This window comes from Monodon monoceros, unplaced genomic scaffold (assembly GCF_005190385.1).
Source record: "Monodon monoceros isolate NGI ecotype Baffin Bay Population unplaced genomic scaffold, NGI_Narwhal_1 Super_Scaffold_4, whole genome shotgun sequence".
Lineage (NCBI taxonomy): Eukaryota > Metazoa > Chordata > Mammalia > Artiodactyla > Monodontidae > Monodon > Monodon monoceros.
Window position 1 is genome coordinate 41,526,549 of NW_021703781.1, and position 21,503 is coordinate 41,548,051.

The 21,503-nt window shown below is 34.0% G+C and overlaps 1 protein-coding gene across 1 annotated transcript in view; it reads left to right on the top strand.

Annotated features, from left to right (window-relative positions):
• PCDH15 (protocadherin related 15) overlaps positions 1-21,503 on the top strand; it is a 1,088,571-nt gene that overhangs the window by 900,238 nt on the left and 166,830 nt on the right. Inside the window, exons 21-22 of the mRNA XM_029245143.1 lie at positions 11,394-11,699; positions 14,500-14,724. Coding sequence (XP_029100976.1) covers positions 11,394-11,699; positions 14,500-14,724 — 531 coding nt within the window. The remainder of the gene's footprint in view (positions 1-11,393; positions 11,700-14,499; positions 14,725-21,503) is intronic.

Sequence of the window (21,503 nt, forward strand, 5' to 3'; positions counted from 1 at the left end):
TTCTGCCACTGATACAAGCAAATCATTTGTGAGAGCTATAATAGCAAAAGTTCTGTGATAGATAGAAGGGCAATACTTAGGGCATAGATCATTCTTGGCTCTTTAGAGAAATATATGGGAATGTTTATATTTAATACAAAAAATACTGGGTAAAAATAAAACTTGAGATTAGCAGAAAGGATCATAAAGACATCAGATAAACAAATATTACATCTTTAATAAGCATAGAGGAAACTGTTTAAAGTACAAAAAAACAGAAAACAATACTTAGTGTCAGAACTTGACAGACAAGGTAAGCACAAATATAAAAGAAATGCCTGAGCCAAGCAGATTATTACATAAAATGTCATCTATGATGATGGTAGTTTTCTCTTACTTTATACTTGAAAACTGATGACTGATGACTGCAGCTCCAGAGGTGCCCTGAAATAGTTACCTTACGTAATAGTTTGGGCATGTATTTTGAAAGTGATGCTATTGTAATCAGTGTTGAAGGAACAATGCTTACATGAAAATGTTTATTTTTGGTATATTAGGAAGTTACAGAAGGTTTTCTTTTGACTAGAGCATTCATTCTTAACAGGGACATATCACCCCCAAAATGGAAAAAGTCAGTTTTTGAAAGGCAAAAAATATATACTCTTTATATATATAAAACACAAACATATACATAAACAGATATGCAACAAATCTGTGGTAATAAAATTTCATAGAGGTGCAATTAGGAAGAAAAAATATCTAGAAAGCCTATTGAAGGAGGGGTATAATGAAAAAAGTTGGAGCAACCCTGGGATAGAGTATTGAAAAATAAAACTACTGTATTTAATTCCACAAAATATTGAAGATATACTTACAACACTTGTTTTCAAACTGAACTACAAATAGATTTTCTTATAGGATTTTAGCTGACTTAAAATGAAATAAAAGAAAGCAGTAAAACAATAGCATAAGGACAAAGTTCAGGAATAAACAATTATTGATATGATTGCTCACTTAATTCTCTAAAATGGAAAACGTGTTACATCTCATAAAAGGAAAAAATATTAGCTTTTTAAAAAGAATTATACATACTAAATGATATTTTATTTTCTTCATGTGATTGGGTATTTGGGGTAGGAAGGATATGTAACTGCATCATGGAAATAGCTTCAGATGAAATGTTTGCAGAAAACTTTTATCTGCTGCCTGTCAATGCGAAGAACAGGCATGGTTCAGATACGAACAAGCCAGCCTGCTCTTAAGAAACTCTTAATTTTGTGGGGGCTATAAAAAAAAGTAATAAGGCTTTTGGTAAAGGAGTATACAATGAGCTTAAGGAACATAGAGATAAGACTTTTAACTTAGATGTTTCTGAGAGAAGTGACATATGGGCTGAAGAATAATCAGTTTGTGAAGTAGGGGGAGAACTTCAAGCTAGAACAAAGCAGGTATGAGACAGCATGGTTAGTTTGGCAAAATGCACTTAGATTTAAGGCCTAGAACATGTTTGTCCATAGAAAAGAGATGGGACTGAAGATGTTGGAGAAGTAAAGTAGGAAGAAGGGAGTAAAAATAAAATATAATTTTATTTTATGACCTTGCACCATCAACAAAATGATACTATACACGCCAAACCCACAATGCAAATATATCAGATGTAAAGCAATAGGAGAAAAAATGAAAATCATGGAATGAGAAATAAACATCAGTGACAGCAAACCACTGTGATTTTGGAGTTGTTTGAAAGCTGACTGATATAATAAACTCTTTTGACTAAAACATAGAGTTTATGTCAAAGAGTTAGTTATGAGATATAAGTGCATAAGGGTAGGTTCAAAAAAGATCATGTAGAACCTTGAATGTTAGAATAAAATGTAGTTTATTGTGTAACTAGAAGTAATTGCTTTGACTATTTGTCAATTCAAGCAAACTTTCATTTAAGACACCTACTGCTTCATAAAAGGCAGTCCTTAATGCAACATTGATTCAGCAAATATTCACTGAACATTAATGAAGAAAAGGTATTAGAAATTCAGCTATGAGCAATGCATTTTTTTTTGTCCTCAGTTTGCAGGAAGGATAGTATAGGAGCCAAGCAGGTAAGCAGGCAATTGTTTATAGAGCTAAATAAAAACAAAATGGCAGGGAGTCTCAGTGGAAGGACAGCTGTCTTGACTTGGGGAAAGCATCCTAGAGAAACATCCAAGCCCTTAAAGACAGTTTAATAGAGGTTTGTTCCATGGTAGAATAGAAAGAATTTAAGAACACTAAAAAAGGACATAGCTTTGGAGAAAAATATGGGCAGCTGTCAAACCTTTTCTGTGGGGTAATACTATTTACTGAGTTCTCTGGGTAGAAGTTATCTTTTCAGATTTGGAAGGATGGCCTGCAGTAGTTATGACAAGCAAAGAAATGTTTAGTGTAAAATAGCTCTTATACCCCTTTTAGCTCTCACTATAATGATTTTAAGAGCCTCACAATTTATGATCAGGTCATGACTTCTCATCTGTTGTCACACATTTGTTTCCCAACCCATGATAAAATTACTTTAAAATGTAACTGGAAGTTACCTTTCCTTCTACTTTCAAATGAAATACATTTTTGATTTTTAAAAATTCAACATTTTTCTCAGGCCAGACATAACGAACATTTCTCAAAATGTGACAATGTCCATAAAATCATCAGACATACTTTTTCATAGAAATTTCTCTATAATGTGTCTAATACTACCTGAATTCATGCCTCAAGGACCTTAAATCTTCATTATTGTTTCTTGTAATAACTAAAGTGCTCTTTCCTTTTTGTTACATATCATCTGCTCATACAAGTTTTCCTTATATTTTTATTTGTTACACTAAAACCACATATGAGCAGGTTTTATGATCTTTCACATATGAATTCGTTAATTAATACAGACACCCAAATTCTCAGAACATCTTGATAAAAACAAAGTTAATGGAACCTAATGGACTCACTATACCAGGTTAAATGTGATCCTAAGGAAAATGAAGTGTATAAATAAACCAAATAAAAATAGACTGATTTATTCTTCACAAAAATATTTTTAAGAACTTTAGGACAGAATTGAGCTTTTTAAATAGTTTCTAAGTAGATGTTGAAAACCTCAATAACAATAAACTTACCTAATTTTTAATTGATTACTTAATATGCTCTAAGCATGCTGCTAAGTGCGTTCAATCCTCATAGTAGGTAGTGAGATAAATACTTACTATCATCATCATTTTACAAATGAAGGATGGACGCTTAGAGTGACTGACTCACCCAAGGCCATAGAGTTAGTATGGGAAAGAGCTGGTCTTTTAACCTAGAGCTTAAACCCTTAAGGAATCTCTAGGGATTAAATATTTGAGATTCCTAGGGATTAAATATTTGAGAGTTCCAATACTTGATAAAAAAGCTATTTACTCTTATTATGTTTTTAGTGATTTGAACTCAAGTACACTTGTTACCTTCTAGCCAGTAAGTCTGTTTGCCATTGTTCAATAATGAATAGGTGTGGAGAGAAGAAACATTTACCAGCATGATGAGTCACTAAATTGCTTCTCCCCTTTTACACTGATAATCACAGCCCTTGAAATAGCTCAGCTTCTTTAAAGAAATAAAGATGACAACTATTTTATGCCTTTTTGAAGTTGGCAGGTAATTTTAAAAATGTACTTCTACTAGTAATGTCATTAAGGATGCACTTCCCAACTTCTCCTTCGAACCTCCCTGCTCAACACCTTTTAAGGTTCCTGCTTCAAGGTGAGAAAGGAGTGCACAGCCTCAAAAATTGCTGTGAAGGAAAAGCAAAAACTAAGGGAGCTAAGCTCCCTCTCAGCTTCACACTGGGCTAATTAGGTGCTACATGGTAGTTCACACCTTTCTAATAGCTATACTTTCTGTTTGTCCTCAAAGTTCTTTGCATAGAACTGATTTTTGTGAGAATAAACAGAAATTATTTTATATCTAAATAATCTGAATGGATATGAGTATAAAATATTTTAAATTAGAATTAATCATTGAAAAAATAATAAGTAATTTACCCAGAAACTTCTCAACGGAAGGGGTGCAGACATCAGACTCTCCTTTGAGGTCTTATCCCAATATATTCCACCCATAAAGACATACTTTTAAATCTCTATAGAATTTGTAACTCCCAATGTAGGTATCCCAGTAATGGGCTTCCACATTTATTGATGGGAAAGCATGTATAGTAGACCACTCTAAAGATTAATGAGGGAACAAAAGGGGTAAATATAATGTGTAAGAAATATTTTTCCCTGCTTCCTTTTCAAATGATATGCTATAAAATGGTGCTCAAGGAATAGTCAATAAATGCCCTTATACATGATCTGTTGTCTTTATTAAGTAATAATTATTTGGTTGTCTGTAATGTATTCTAACTTTGATTTTAGTGATTAAGATTTTCCAGAAGTATTTCTAGCAAATATTCAAAGTTTTGTCCAGTGAGGTCTTTATTTGACTACAGACTATTAGCCAATTTCCCAACAATACTCATTCACAAATAAGTAGCCAAAGTCAGGCCCCCTGGTAAGGTGTATATTACAAAATGTGTTAACCATGAACAGATGATTATAAATTGCAGCTATTACTGTTTTTTGCTTTGATGTAGTACAAAGGGAGAAGAGGTGTGATTTTTCTTATTAACAATTTTAATTAACTTTTAATTGATTTCTAGGAAGATAAATGTTTTCATTACAGCATCACACACTGAGCTCCTTGGTTAGATATTAAACATCAGTGCAAACTTCTTGACAGTATTGCTGATAATAAGGGATTTTATGTTTGGTTATCTTTTCTAACATGTTCATATTCATCTATAATACTAAGTAAGTGAAACTACCTTGTTTAGCCAGCCCATATCACTTAACTTACATGACCTTATTTATGTTCCTCAATTAATTAGGACACAGAAAAGGAAGCAAATAATCCTGTATTTTACAAACATTCTAGTTCCTTTGTCTCTATTAGATGTGTGTCTGAGTTACCTTAAATTTTTTAGAGCACTTTCTTATAGAATGTTAGTCTTTTATTCCATGAGCATCAAATAAACCTCCTTTCATGGAAGCTAGACAGTCAGTGAATTAAGTTGTAGTTAATCGGGTCAAAACGTGTGTGTGTGTGTGTGTGTGTGTGTGTGTGTACTTGACTTTGAATATATTATTTACACTTTATACTTAAGCTGACTTAAAATTACGAAACCCTATTAATAAAAATGCCCCATCTAATATTTATTTTTAGTCCCCTTGTTGAATATGTGTTTGGATATTTTCTCTCAACAAATTATCCCACTGTAAGATAAAGATTGCTGTATATTTGAAAAATTCAATAAATGAAGAGTTATGAGATATGCTTCTATTCTCAAAGGACTTATAGCTGTGGGGAAAAGGTGTAAATAAAAAGTAATGTGGGCTTCCCTGGTGGTCCGGTGGTTAAGACTCCATGCTTCCAGTGTAGGGGGCACAGGATCCCTGGGCAGGGAAGATCCCACACGCCGTGTGGTGTGGCCAAAAAAAAAAAAAAGTAATTTACAAAGCATTTGTTAAAATTCTAATTTATAAAATGATCTATCTCTAAATGCTAGACATTTTCCTAGGAGAGATTGAATTGGGGGTTGGGATTTGAAGACTGGATGAAGGATTGGAATTTCAGAGGTGAATAAGGAATCATCAATGCAAGGCTTGAAGAAAAATGTCAAAAAGTGTATGCTGAGTCCTAAGGAAACGAAGAAAATTGATTAGACTTGAGCAGAGTGTTTATATAGGACAGTGAATAGTAAGAGAATGCTGAAAATGTAGGTTGGAATTAATTCATGCATAGGAGTTTGGACTTCTGTCTATAGTTCATTTGAAAGGATTTCTATTACTCAGGGTTTTTAAATCTGGTGCATACATTACTCCCCTTGAGAACTTTGCCTTGCTCATTAAAATATTAATGACACTTGAAAAGTTCTGAAGTAGTGAAAACTTTTAAATTTTCTTTAATCCCAATTTCCCAAATTTATTTATTTGAACAGAGACCTCCCCTTCTCTCTCCGTCTCCCCTCACTTTTTCCTGGCATCATAAGAGACGTTCATTAACATTCCATGAAATGTAGCACCTAAAGTTAGTTTATCAAAACCATGACTAAAATTCAGTGTTTACTTCTCCCTCCATGGCCTTTTCTATCAATTTAAGCCATTGTTAAAAAAAATTTCTCATTGGACCTTTTGAAAGCATATGTTTTTCTGATTATCTTTTCTCTGCCATTTATTATTTTACTGTAGACTATTAAGGACCCTGACATGTTTGAGAGTAGGCACCATTGATTCTATTAACTTAAGGTAGGTAGTTTCAAGTGATGGGTCATAGAGAACAAAAAGTATCAAGTGGAAATATTGTGTGAAAATATCATGGACAGATTATTAAAAGAAGGCCTTATTCCCAGTGTTGCTCATTGAATTATAACAGTATTTAAAAAAATGTATGTCCCTCAAGATATTAGTAAATATTTTGCTAAACAAACAACAATGAAAAAGAGTCTATGACTAAATTTGTTTGGAAACTGTGGTATAAACACCCCTGGGGTTTGGGACTCTCAGTAACTAACATCCTATACCTTGCCCAGGTTCAAACCAATTCAGTGAGAGACATGAAATTCTGGCAAATAGGTGAAACTGATATTGAAAGGAAGGAGGTTTAGTAATGAGAGCCAAATGGGTTGGTAAATGCTACCCCATGATTAAACTTACCTACACAGCCTCAGGCAGAACTGAAATTGTAGGTCTTATTCATAGGGAAAGAGCTCATATAGCAAAACCAGCAAATCCTTTGACATCCTTATAAACATCAGATGTTAAAGGAGGCAGTGTGTTTACCCAATTCTTTCCATCAAATTCACCACTCATGGGTGAGGGAGGGAGCAGAGAGAGCAGTTTTCTTGCTAAAATGTCCTTCCTCTTGGCAAGTTGAAGCCTGGAGAGGGGAAGTTTCCATTCAACAATCCTCAGTGAAAGAGAATCTTTTAATGCAACACTGCTCTGAGGTACTGTGTATTGGGAAGTTCACAAGGGAAAACATGATTAGTGCAGCAATTTGGGAAATACCAACATGATGCAAGCACTGTAGGTGGTTCATTCTGAAATTAAGTTTGTTTTTATATCTTAATGTCCTGTTAGAGCAAGTTTCCTTTAACAATCCTCTAGCCCAGTAGTTTGCAAACATGGGTTGTTCTGATCAAATGTGAGGTCTTTTCCAAGTCATTTGTTACTGATGTAGGTACTACATTTGCATTGTTCTAATACTAGTTATTGGCTTATATCATCTATAACAATGCTGATTCACTTAAATTTTTATATATTTTATTCAGTGGAACAGAATAATGGCTTTGCAACTAGATTACAGAGAATTATGCAACAGCTATCTTCTTATTCTTGTTATAATTGATGATCTGTGCCATGTTTGTGAATTTCATCTCAGACATGTATAATGGTAGCAAAAGAGATTCAAAACTGCTGTTCCACTTCACATCTTTTATTTTATAGTTGAGATACCTGAGACCTAGAGGGAACAAGTGACATACCAAAGTTAATGATATGAAAAAATATATATAGTGGAAACACTGAAACTAAACAGCACTTCTATAAGGTAGCAATTTCTTTTTATATATCAAGGTCATTCACTATCTTAACCTACATAGTCCCTATTTGTCACTCTACAAAACATTAAAAATGCAAAGATATTTACTTATTATCATACTCTTATCTAGGTCATAACAAAATACTACTTTTTACTTTATAAAAATGATATTTTTCCATATAGACCTGGATTCAGTAGTTCCGCCAAGATGATCACAGTCTTCCCACTTGCAAGAAGGGAGACAAGTGTTAAACAAATAATCACATTAATAAATCTATAATTTAAATCTAGTAAAAGTGATATAAATTATACATATATGGAGTTCTTGCCATGTATAACAGGAGGGTCTCATTTACATTTCAGGAGTGATTTGAGGAATCATTTGAGGAAGTGATGTTTAAATGGACATTTGAAAGATGAATGGGTGTTAGCCTAGCGAATAATAGTGGAAGCCCTTTAGGAAGAGGCTTTGGAGACATTTGGAGGTTGGAGAGATTTGCATTATTCCAGAACACAGTGAAAGTAACATTTAGTAGGAGAACTCTTGGTTATGGTAAACATTTGAATGGTGCTGAAGGCAGTGGAAATCACTGGAGGATATTAAGAGGAATGATGTCATTTATCTATTATAAAAGATCTCTCTGAAAGGAAATAACTGAAAAGAAAATAAAGACATAATCTAGCAATCTAAGCCACAGTTGGTGGTGGCTTGGGCCAAGGTGGTTAGGATTGAGATATTGCATACATTGGAAACAATGTATTATAAATGGAATAGGGATTTTTCTGTAAATGCCATATCTTGGACCTTGTTACCTAATATACCAATGTATCTCACAGCTTGGAGCTGAGCCTCATGCATAGTATTAAATAAGCTTTTCTGAAATTATTGAATAAATAAATAATTGAGAATAAGCTTTTCTGAAATTATTGAATAAATAAATAAGCTTTTCTGAAATTACTGAATTTCAGAAAAGCTTTAAAATAAGCTTTTATGAAATTATTGAATAAATAATTGAGAAGGTAGAAGAAGTAGATCTCAGGAACATCTTCTTTATTTCTTATGTAATCTGTTGGTCAGTGGAAGAACCATTTAGTGAAGTAGGGGAATTGGAGATGACAAAGATTTGGACATAGAAATAATCAAAAGTTCAATTAGAAACATGTTAAGCTTCTCATTCTATGGTAGACAGAATTATGATCCCCCAGATACATCCCATGTGTGAATATGTTACCTTACATAACAAAATTAACTTTGTAGATGTGATAAGGTTAAAAACCTTGAAATGGGAGGATTACCCTGGATTGTCCAGGCGGGCCCATTGTAGCCATCTAAGCCCTTAATAGTGGAAGAGGATGATAGAAGAGTGGATCAGAGAGATGAGATAGAAGAAGGAGAGATTCAAAAAATGTGAGAGGGACTTGACCCACCATTGCTAGCTTTGAAGATGGAAGAAGTGTGCTATGAGCCAAGAGAAAAGGTATGTGGGTGGCTTTTAGAAGTTGGGAATTGTCCTTACATGACACGTAAAAAGGGAGTGGAGATCTCAATCCTACAACTTCAAGGAACTGTATTCTGTCAATAACTGGAATGAGCAAAGAAATGGATCTTTTCCTACAGCCTCCAGAAAGGAATACAGACCTATGCATACCTTGGTTTTAGCCAGGTGAGACCCATGTTGAACTTCTGATTTATAGAACTATAAAATAATAAATTCGCAATGTGTAAACAACTAAATTTGTGGTAATTTGTTATGGCAACAATATAAAACTCATATAATATGCATAAAGTGTCCTAGTAGAGATATTAGTTAAGTAGCTGGACATACATAGTACAATACATACCTAACATCCCCCTCCACCCCACAGATATACATACACAGCCATATTAATCAAATTAAATCATTCTATCATAATGAATCTTCCAATATGGGAATAAATAAGAATATATCTTGGGCAAGAATCATTTAAATTATGGATTACATAAAAATACCCACAGACAGAAAATGTCCCTGAAACTTTTAAGAGTGTTGGTTTAATGAAATAGAACGTACTTACATTATTGGTTTGTATTTTTCTATTTACTTGAGCAGTGATTTAAGACAAAAAATAACACTTTTTGTTTGATTGGTTGTTTTTTTTTGTAAGGGATGTGGCAATATTGTTGTTTGTTTTTTCCACTAAGATGACCAGCTTGACTAATAATGTCAATAATCTGTAAGACAAATTCTAGGAAAAATGTAAAAGTAGAAGAAAATATGTCTATGGAAACTCTGCAACTCTTTTACAGTATTTTTGTCCTCTTCAGACATTCCTGCAATTACTCTTCTATCTTTTCTCAGGCTTAAAACTCCAGAGGTAATGCCCTCCCAGGGGCATTTGTGTTTTGATGAATAAAAGGGACAAATCCTGCTGGAATGTCTGGCATTATGACAGTCAGAAGGAGCACAGTTATGGACATCTTGGGCTTTATTGTTTCAAACAAGGCACAAGTGTTCAGCAAACCCACCCCACATGCTTCCCCAGTCTTTGTAAAGGTGGATATACATCTGCTCGTGTGCTGTTCAAAATACATTATATTGCATCCCAGGCTTTGTAGATATTAAGTGATTATTGTGTCCCTGGCTCATAATGCAGCCAAGTGTCTTGTTTTCCTTCCTTTCCCTAGTGAAGTTTGGGGCATAATTATGTAATATTTTATAGATGCTAAGATTCATTCCAATTTCTTTGAGAAACAATAACATAGAACTGTTTAGCACAAAATGCACTGTATTTGATAATGAAATATCATAATTTATATTCCAATTAATTGATTTTTAGATTATTTTAATTCTCATAACACTCCATCAGAAGAATAGTCACTCAAAATTTACCCATTTTATTTGATGCAAAGTGATTTAATATTACATAAAATTTTCAGTTACAATAGGTTTATTATAGCATCAACAATTCTGTTATTTGGAGATTGTATTCTAATATTAAAGAAGAGCCCTTTGCAGTTGCTTTACAGTTACTATACTTTCACTTCTATTTGGGTTTTGGAACATGTTTAGTTTTAAATCTCAGTTCCTTGCATTAATTTATTCTAACATTCATTAATTCCACAAATATTTATTAAGTAGTTTTATATGCAAGACATTATACTAAGAACTGGGGCATTGAGGTATTTATTTCTTGTGTAACCCTAAGCAAGATAATTAAAGTACATAAGCCACAGCTTTCTTATTTGTAGAATGGGACCAATGATATTTATTCATAAGAACATCAGGCAGATTAAATGCAGTTATATATACATATGGTGCTTATACACACACACACACATATATAGACACATATAGTGCTTGAATTTAAAAAGCTGTAAAATCTTAAGTTGTCAGTCAGTTATGTTTAATTAAAACCTAAATGTGTTTTTTTAAATTTTAGAATTCAAAATCTATTAAAGAAATGATAATACAGGAAAAATTCAGTATTTTTGAAATGTGAATTTTCTGTCATAATATAATATTGTTATTTCTACTGGTATCAAATTATGTTATGTTCATTTTGAATGAAGAACATCAATTAAACTATAGTATATTTCTTTTCATGTTCTAGACTTTTGTACTACATTGTCATTATCTTTTAAATTTTCTCCCTAGAGAAAAAAAATATTTGCTTAGAAATATGTCATAATTCTTTAACTATCCCCTTCTGGCAGGGCAACATAACAAAATGTAATGTGAAAAAATCATAACAAAGAGTACTATGTGAATTCCTTTGTTTTTAATTTTATTTAGGCAACAGACGCTGATGCTGGAATAAATGGCCAAGTACACTACAGTTTGGGTAACTTCAATAATCTTTTTCGTATCACATCCAATGGGAGCATTTACACATCAGTGAAGCTTAACAGAGAAGTCAGGGACTACTATGAACTTGTTGTTGTGGCAACTGATGGAGCGGTACACCCTCGTTATTCAACTCTAACAGTGGCCATCAGGGTTTTGGATATTGATGATAATAGTCCTGTGTTCACCAATTCAACATATACTGTCGTCGTTGAAGAAAATCTGCCAGCCGGGACCAGTTTCCTTCAAGTAGAGGTGTGTGGAAGAAGCAATTATTTCATGAATTCTGTATAAGATTTGACATTCATGTAGGGCTGCCAGACTTAGTAAATTTAAAAGAAAAAAAAAAAGCATATGCAGTTAAATTTCAATTTCAGATAAGTGAGTAAATTTGAATATAAGCATTCAAATATTACAAATATTACTCAAATATTACATATTGTGCTTTATCTAACAACCCTATTTTAGAGATATACCAAAATTTAAAGGGAGAAAAGTTGCCTTTGTGAGAAATTGAATAACACTTCTTAACAGATTTCTTTTTAATTTACAAAAGTAATGCTAAATGTTTATTGCAACAGTTGACAATATGAGACTATTTAAAAAAAAACTTAATAGACTCTCACCTTGTACCTCGGTATTAAATTTTATGTGTATTCTGTTACATTTATGTTTGTGCTCACACAAATATCAAATAACTATTTACATATATATATAAATACACATGTATGCAAGTGTGTACATATATATATACATTCATACGCATATATACATGTACAGAATTGCCTCATATTTTACAGAAATGGGATATTGCTGTACCTATTATTTTGTAATATCTTTTTCACTTTCCGTACACAACTGGCATCCTTCCAGAAGTCTAACTCTCCTTTTTATTAGTGTCTTCATAGCTAAGCCTCTTTTTTTCAGTCCTCAAATAAATTATTACCAGAAACTCTGGACATTCTGATTCAGTAGGTTAGATTGGCCTAGAGATCTGCATTTTAAGCACAACCTCTTTAATTCTGACATAGGTGGTCTATGAAGTGTATTTTGTAAGAAAAAAATATAGTCCTTTCTCAACCTGTAGTCTACAACTTGAATTTTGTTAGCATGCATTTCAGGAACTTGTGTTTCTTCCATAATTCAACTCAGTATGTGTTTACTTAGTCAGCAAACATTAATACATCTAAAAAAGGCAGATGCTGGCCAAGGAGAGGGCCATTCTTTCTCCATTTATTCTTCTATTCATCTATTCATTCACTCATTCCTTTATTCAATAAGCATATTTTCAGTGCTCACTGCATGCCAAGTCCTCTGCTAGACTGCGGATTCAAACATGAACAAGACAGGTTTCCTGCTTTCATTGAATTTTCAGTCTGGTGTAGCAAACAGACAAGTAACTGGTAATTAATATAGAGGTCCTCAATGCAAGGAACCTGGGAGATCACAGGAGGGGCTCTTTAACCTAATCTTGAGAACAAAGAGAATGTTTCCTGGAGAAAGTTTATTTCTAAATTGTGAACTGAAGGGCAAATAAGAGGCATTCAAGGGGGAAGAAAGAATATTCCAGGCAGTGGAAGAACCTGCTCAAAATCCTGGAGGAGAGAAGAGTGAGGAGCTAAAGGACTGGAAAATATATGTGTCCTTCTCACCATGTTAAGGAGATTGGAGTTGATCCAAAATGAAATGGAAAACAAGAAGAATTTTTAGGCAGGAAGGTGACATCATAAAATCTGTGCTTTAACAGCGTCTTTCCCATTGTGATGTTGATAACTGTTTGGAGGGGGCCAAGACTGACATTCACAAAGATGCTTGCTTTACTGCATGCATTTTTTAACGCACCCTGACCTTCCCCACTCTGTCCTTGCTCCATTCCATTTCCTCTGCCAGAGCTGCCTTTGCCAGTCTCTACTACTGAATGAAAGAGTCATCTATAAGACTTCCTATTGAAACCTGTTTTTTCAGCTGTTTTTTGTTTCGCTTTAATGTTTCGCTTTAATGACTTTATTTTTGGAAATGGGAATAAAAAAAATTTTATTAGAGTATAGTTGATTTACAATGTTCTGTTAGATTCTGGTGTACGGCAAAGAGAATCAGTTATACATATACATATATCCACTCTTTTTTAGATTCTTTTCCCATAAAGGCCATTACAGAGTATTGAGTAGAGACCTGTGCTGTACAGTAGGTCCTTATTAGTTATCTATTTTATATATAGTAGTGTGTATATGTCAATCCCAATCTCCCAATCTATCCCTCCCCAACCTTTCCCCCTGGTAACAATAAGTTTGTTTTCTACATCTGTGACTGTATTTCTGTTTTGTAAATAAGTTCATTTGTACCATTTTTTTAGATTCCACATATAAGTGATATCATATGATACTTGTCTTTCTCTCTCTGATTTACTTTATTCAGTATGACAATCTCTAGGTCCATCCATGTATCCCTTTTATTTTGGTATTTCTGTCTTATTTCTTCTTTGAGACAGTAATCTGGAGGGTAGGTATCTTGTTTGTATTCATCTTGTGCACACTCAATAAGTATTAGTTAAAAGAAGGGAGGTATAATAGAGTGATCTCTAGAAATGTATTATAGGATCTTTGTGAGAAGATATATTTACGTTTTCATATAGCCCTTTAATAACCTGTTATGTTTATGGAAAGCACACACTAATACTTATTTTTATTTAAGGTATTATTTTTCATGGTTATACAATCGTCAGGAAATAATAAGCAATCATTTATGACAATATTTATTTCTTTACTGTGGTATGATCCTTTTCATTAGTGATTTTTTCAAATAAAATAGATACAGTAACAAGATCAACAATGACAAAACCTCATGGGTCTCTGTCTCTGACTTGTTCTCTTTCTTTCTCTCCCTCTCCCTCTATCTGGTAAATTACTTTAAAAAATGTTTCTCTCTGAAACATGCCTTTTGATCATCATTCATTTCATGCTGTTCTAGGTACTGACACATGACTTCCATCAGTCCTGCATTTCTTTATTTTGGCAATGGCAGTGATATAACCATTCTTCTTCTTAATTTGTTACAGGCCAAAGATGTTGACCTCGGAGCTAATGTATCTTATCGGATAAGAAGTCCGGAAGTGAAGCACATTTTTGCACTACATCCATTTACAGGAGAACTCTCCCTTTTAAGGAGTTTGGACTATGAGGCATTTCCAGACCAGGAAGCAAGTATCACTTTTCTAGTGGAGGCCTTTGATATTTATGGAACAATGCCACCTGGTATTGCTACTGTCACAGTGATAGTAAAGGTAAGGAATATAGATGACTTCTGGTTGCCTACTTTGTACTCTCTACATGTAGTTCCTGTTTTTGTTATTTTCTTAAATCCACACTATAGTATAATATCTGGGGGCAGGATTCATAATTATATGTGGTACCAGAGCCAGAACATAAAATTTTGAATGTACAGTATTTACAAAGACTTGGGAAATAACTATATTATTTAACTTATAAAAAATAAGTTTGAAAGAACCACTAAATAAGAGTTCAAACACTGTGTCTCCCTGGGTCCACCATTAGCTCTGTGACTTCAATCAAGTCATAATTTCTCTAGACTACACTTTAGTCCAGATTCCACAGCACCAGGGATAATAACTTCATCCAAATCCTTCAACTTAAAAAAATAAAAATTAAAAAAAAACATAAGAGGATTCTGAAAGTTTAAGAGTTCTAAGCCCCCAAGAACTAGTTAGTTTAGTTTAGTTGGAACTCAAGATTCTGGAATGAAACAAGCTTTGGAATCAGATGGAATTGGGGTTAATTTCTTGCTCAACCATTTTCAAGTTCTATGACCTTGGGGACTCTCTCAACCTCTCTAGATTTGCCTTCTAGCTTAATAAAATACCCTGCACCAGTTGATTGCCTAGAAAAGCATGTCGTCTTCTACCTTTAGGGTTTCTTGTGATTGTTAAGCTGTGTATTTAAAAGAAGACATGAGGAAAGATTCATCAGTTCTCACATGTTAGTGTATATAAAGGTCATCTGAGCTGCATACCAAACTTTCAGATCCCTCTTCTCCTTCCCAAAGGGGCACCTTTCTCACAGGAGCATCTGAGACATCAGTATATTAGAAAAGTACACAGATGATTCTTACACAGGTTGTGTGAGTATCAGATGTTGAAAAATATACTTCAGTTACAAATATACACATACAAATGATCCTCGAGCTGCTTTATTAAAGGTGTTTAGTACTAAAAAATGACTTCAAATGACCTTTATTTCTTTGGTGACATAAAATAAAAGTGCTTTCATAAACATGTTTTGTATGATTTTTGGTCAGGGGAAGAAAGTACAAATTTGAAACTACCCTCTTAACATGTTTTCTCTGGTACCCGACTGGAGTTTGAATGGTTAAAAAGACAGAGCTAGTCAGAAAGAAACAGATTCACACAGAGTGAGAGCAAAAGAGTGAGAGAGGAGAGAAGGAAAAGGAAAAAGGGAGAGTGACAAGGATACAGAAGATCTATATGATAAATGAAGATTTTACAAGGAAGCTTATAGAAAGTTTCAATAAGTCCATGAATGAAATACGTGAATAAGATTAATTGGGTAAGCAATTTAAGTTCACTTTAATATAGATATTTTAATTCATATTATGTTCACAAATGTATATGTTCTACAAAAAATATATGATTTATGATTATGACTCAGATTTTGCCAGGTAACCACTGAGACCAGGTTTCCATGTTAAAAAAATGAAATTAGACAGAAGAAAACATGGAAATATGTGTAAATTTTGAATTAATATTTAGTTATAGATGGTAGAACTGCAATACAAATTTGGCAACCACACATTGGTCTGCTATACAGCGGGACTATTTGTACTTCTTGCAGTCACCTTACATCACTAGAAATGTATCCTAACTGAATGGGGTCAAGTTATTTGACTCACCAGTTCTGTTAGGTTGTCTGATTCTGGAGATCATTCAGAAAACCATAGGAACCTATGTTCATTTAAAGTTTGCTGCTTGAGATGCCTAGAATTACAATCTGTAATGTGTTTGAGGTAAATTGTTTAGCAGAATTCACCTATGATAAATTACTCAGGACTTTACACCATCTGGTTCTAGTTGGCTACCTAAAGCATGTGGAAAGTTCTGGGAATGACTTCAGTTCTTGAAAGCAGCTTTCCGTAGAAGGCTGTATGTACACAGGTTATAAGGCACAGAAGGTCATAGGCAGCTTTTGTACAATGTTCATTCTTAAAGGGCACTGCCAGGTATAAATGATGGTACAAGAAATCATCACTTTTGTTTGATTGTTTACCTGATAAATAAGGTATGCAATTGGTTTTCTTAGACAATAAAATATTGATATGAAAACATAGAAGATTGTTAAAGATTTCACCAGTATATGATTAGCATAACTATATTTATCATATAGGTAAATGCTCTAATGCTCTTGACTGTAAGATCTTTGAGTGTGGATTTTCTTGTGTGTTTTGCTGTTGTTGTTAAGATAATCCTGCAATCAGGGTGGGATGTGGGGATTATTCCATTGCCTTTACTTTACACTTGAATTAGGCTTATCTGCTGGTACACACATGATGTCACTTCTTCCCTGGAGTCCTGCTGTCTTCTCTAAACTATTGGGTTGGCCAAAAAGTTCCTTCAGTTTTTAAGGAAAAATAAAAAACACATTTTTCATTTTCACCAAGAACTTTATTGAACAATGTGTTCACCGTTTTACTCCACTACCTTCTGCCATTTTTCAGGCAACTTCATAATTCCATCTTCGCAAAACATTTTATCTTTTTGATCAAAGAACTGTTTCAGGTGCCTTTTACAGTCTTCCAGGGAATTGAAATTTTTTCCATTAAGAGAATCTTTTAAATACCAAAATAAATTGAAATCTGTAGGTGCAACGTCTGGTGAATTAGGGCGGATGAATCACAACTTCCCAGCCAAGCTGTAACAGTTTTTGCCTGGTCATCAAAGAAGCATGTGGTCTTGCATTACCTGATGGTAACAGGTGTTGCTTTCAATTGGTCTCACTGGGAGCAGCACTTGTTGGAATTAATTGTTTGGTTTTCCAGAAGGAGCTCATAATAGATGACTCCCTTCCAATCCCACCGTATACACAACCTCACCTTCTTTGGATGAAAATGAGCCTTTGGTGTGGTTGGCGGTGGTTCATGTCACTTGCCCCATGATCTCTTCTGTTCCACATTATTGTACAGTAGTGCCTTTTCATCGCCCATCACAATTTGTTTTAAAAACAGAACATTTTTGTTACGTTTAAGAAGAGAATCCTATGTGGAAATATGGTCAAGAAGGTTTTTTCTCTTATGTGGAACCCAAACATCAAAGTGATCAACATAACCAAGCTGGTGTAAATGATTTTCCAACACTTGATTTGGATATTTTGAGTATGTCGGCTGTCCTGCGTGGTATAACGTTGATTGTTTTCAATTAATGCCTCAATTTGATTGCTATCTACTTCAACTGGTCTACCTGACCGTGGAGCGTCGTCCAGTGAGAAATCTCCAGCACGAAACTTCACAAACCACTTTTGACATGTTTGATCGGTCACAGAACCTTCTCCATACACTGCACAAATCTTATTTTTTTGCGTTTCAGTTGCATTTTTATCTTTCTTGAAATAATAAAGCATAACATGCCAAAAATGTTGCTTTTTTCTTCCATCTTCAATATTACAATGGCTACACAAAAATTCACCAGTTTTGATGTTGTTTTTTTTAAACGCATGCTGATATGGCAGCTGTCACAATACATTCTAACAATTTTTTCGAATGAAGTTAGCTACTAGAGTCACCTTACGGAAAAAACTGAACGAACTTTTTGGCCAACCCCAATACATTGGAAAGGGGAACACAAGTCCTTTCCATTCTCAGATGCCCTAAAGCTATCTGGAGTATTTTATTAGGGTCTGCATTCCTTCTTTCTCTGGGGTCCACGATGGTTCTGTATCTACTCCTTCCATTTTGTGTTTCTCTATCCTAAGAATTTTATCTGTTTCAGGGAGTTGTAAATGTATCATTTCAGGGACTTAAAATTTTATTCAGCATTAAGTTCTCTTTGGGAATAGCAATGTGAACTATCAAAATCTTTTCTTGGGTAAGCTGCTTTTCTATTTGTGTCTCTCTTTCCTGAGACATTGATTTTCAGTGCTCTAGTAGTCTAGGGAAGGATCAAGGAACAATACAAAATCATCGAGGGCCTGAGGGGCTTCAATGCATATTTAGAAATATTATTTTGCCACAGTATTATGATATGACATTTAGAAATTTAGAAATCTGCTTACAAAAATTATAGGAACATGATAATATTGGTGGTTATGAAGATGCCATGATAGGTAAAGACATGAAAAAGACTAAAAGATGAGACTGCCCTAAATGAACTAAATGAGCAAAATGGCTTCTGGACCATCTACCTGGTTTTGCCTACCCATATGCTTTGATGGTGTTGAACACTAAAAACATTTTAAATAGAAAAAATGGTCCATCTATTGGCTGTTCTGGGCAATAAGTGAAGAAAAGATTTGCTACTAAGGACCTTCACCCTATAATTCCCAGATTCAAAGATGGATGCTCAAGTGGTATGTAGCCTTCTCTCTCAGGATAGATGTGGTTGATAATGGAGAGTTATAATCCCTCATAGACTCTAGCTTGGCTGCTCTAATTTCAGTTTAGACTTATGTGCTTGGATTTTTTTTTTTTTTTTTTTTGATGGAAGAAGTCATTGGTGTCAAACTGAGTCCCAAACTATCATCTGAACAAGCAGGATGTGCACTAATAAGATTCATTCTCTATCTGGGACTTAAGTCTCTTAAAATGCCTTCTACATTCCCTAACCACCCCTTTATTTTAATACAGGGGATTCACTCAAGGATTTTACATCAGCTTGTGCGAAATGTTGCTCATTGATGGGCTCCTTCTTTCTTTAGAAATAAGAGTGATTTTATTGTCTCAGTTGCTCTGTCTCATTTAGAGAAGTCAAACTATTTCATTGGTCAGGGGTTCCTGACCTATACAAAGTTATTTCTGGATTATTGTACATTTAAAACAAAACTTAATATTTAATTCTAGACATTTTTCAGTGCCACTTTGTTTTCTTTTTCAAGGTTATTTAACCATAATAAAATTTGGTGAACATTTCTCCAAATGCAGGCTGACACTGGCTTTCCTTTCTCCTGATCACTCAGGATAAGATTATCACAAAGAGAATTTTAAAACTGTATTGTATACTATTGGGGCCCATAAAAATATCATATTTGTTTGTTTTGAAGAGAAGAGTGGAATACAATTCTCATTTCTCTACAAATGTAAATCTTTCCCAAGCTTGCAAATTTTCTGCTGTTGGTCTGTTTACTTGCAGTACTGACAAGCTGTTTTACTGATAACATAATTGCATAGGATTTGCCAAGAGATATTTCTACCCAAAACAGTCACCAAGGGGAAAGCATCTTGTAGATCTCTCTTTGAAAATGAGCAGAAACATAATTTCTTTTGTAAAGAAGGAAAAAAAAGATCAGGTACTTCCTATCTAGTCCATCAAACTTTTTTAAAATTGAAGTGATAATGGGGAAATTGAAGTATTTGAAATAATTGAGATAATATTTATTTCAAAGGAAAAATATTTTCACAGTAGAAGGAAAATGGAATTTTATCACAGACACCTGCAAAGAGCTTTCTTGGTGTCAAATTTCAAGGATCCAAAACAAAACTAATCATGATCGTACAAGTAATATGTATTTTTGTTGCAAAGGTTTTGCAGAACATTTATAAGACAAGGCCTTTTTCATTGTATATTTATTAAATATCTATAAGAATTGAATCTGTGATAATAGTAAATTACATGATATGGGTAAACCTCTGGAAAATGAAATAAAATTCTAAATAGTTTTACACATAAAATCCAGAGAAAAATCTGCCCTTACAAACTGAGTTATAATAATATAATATAGAAAATACACGGAAAGAGAAGATCTGTTTTCTATAGTAAGCCAAAAGCTGAATATAAGCCAGAAAGGTTGAAATATTTAAATATGTATATAATTCTGGGTAGCATTAAAAGGAATGTAAAGAACTTGTCCAAGATAAACAGATGACTTAAGTCATTTGCTGATTGTAATTTTAGATAGAATGGCTGCATGCGAGTAGGAGAGAGAGTGAGGGAGATGCTTCTGTGAAGGAAGGAGACTGAATTCACCCCTGGTTGTGTTTACCTGTAAAAGAGGGTGCAGGTATGGGAGTAGGCAGGGATAGATGGAGGGACCAGAAATGAAAGACCATCTAGAAGGGCTGAGGTTATTAGTAAATACAGTGAGTCTCGGAAGATAGAGCTAGCATTTTCATCTTTCAGAGTGGTTTCTTCTGCGAAGGAAAGGAATGTTCCTACCCCCAAAGTGTATAGGAAAGAAGATAGATAAAAACTCAATGCCCAGTACCAAGGTGGCATTTGCCAAACTATGGACACCTGACAGGCAGTGATTTGCCGCTGATGTTCTGTGGTGACAGTATTAGTAGAGTCCTTGTTTTGATTTGGTCAAAGGAGCTGTGGTTTGAGAGACAAGGAGATAATCCAGGATTCAAACAAATCAGAAACTCTGGACATTTCAATATTTATAGCATCTTTCCTTCCCTTGCTCTGGAGGGAGGAGACTGAGTAAAAGATATCTTCAATGGACCAACTAGTGGGATTATGGTCTAATAGATTGATCATTATTTTTTTTTTATTAAAGTATAGTTGATTTACAATATTGTTAGTTTTAGATGTACAGCAAAGTGAGTCAGTTATACATACATATATTTTTTTCTCTTTTCCATTATAAGATACTGAATATAGTTCCCTATGCCACACAGTAAATCCTTGCTGTTTATCTACTTTATATATAGCGGTGTGTTAATCCCATACTTCTAATTTAACCCTCCTCCCTCCTCCCGATTGATCATTATTTTTTATGACTTGCTGCTTTTCACCTTGAGGTTGGTTCGCCTGGAGAAAATACCCATTTAGGACTATGGCCTTCAAATATTATCCTCTGTTCTATTCTGTGCTATCAGATT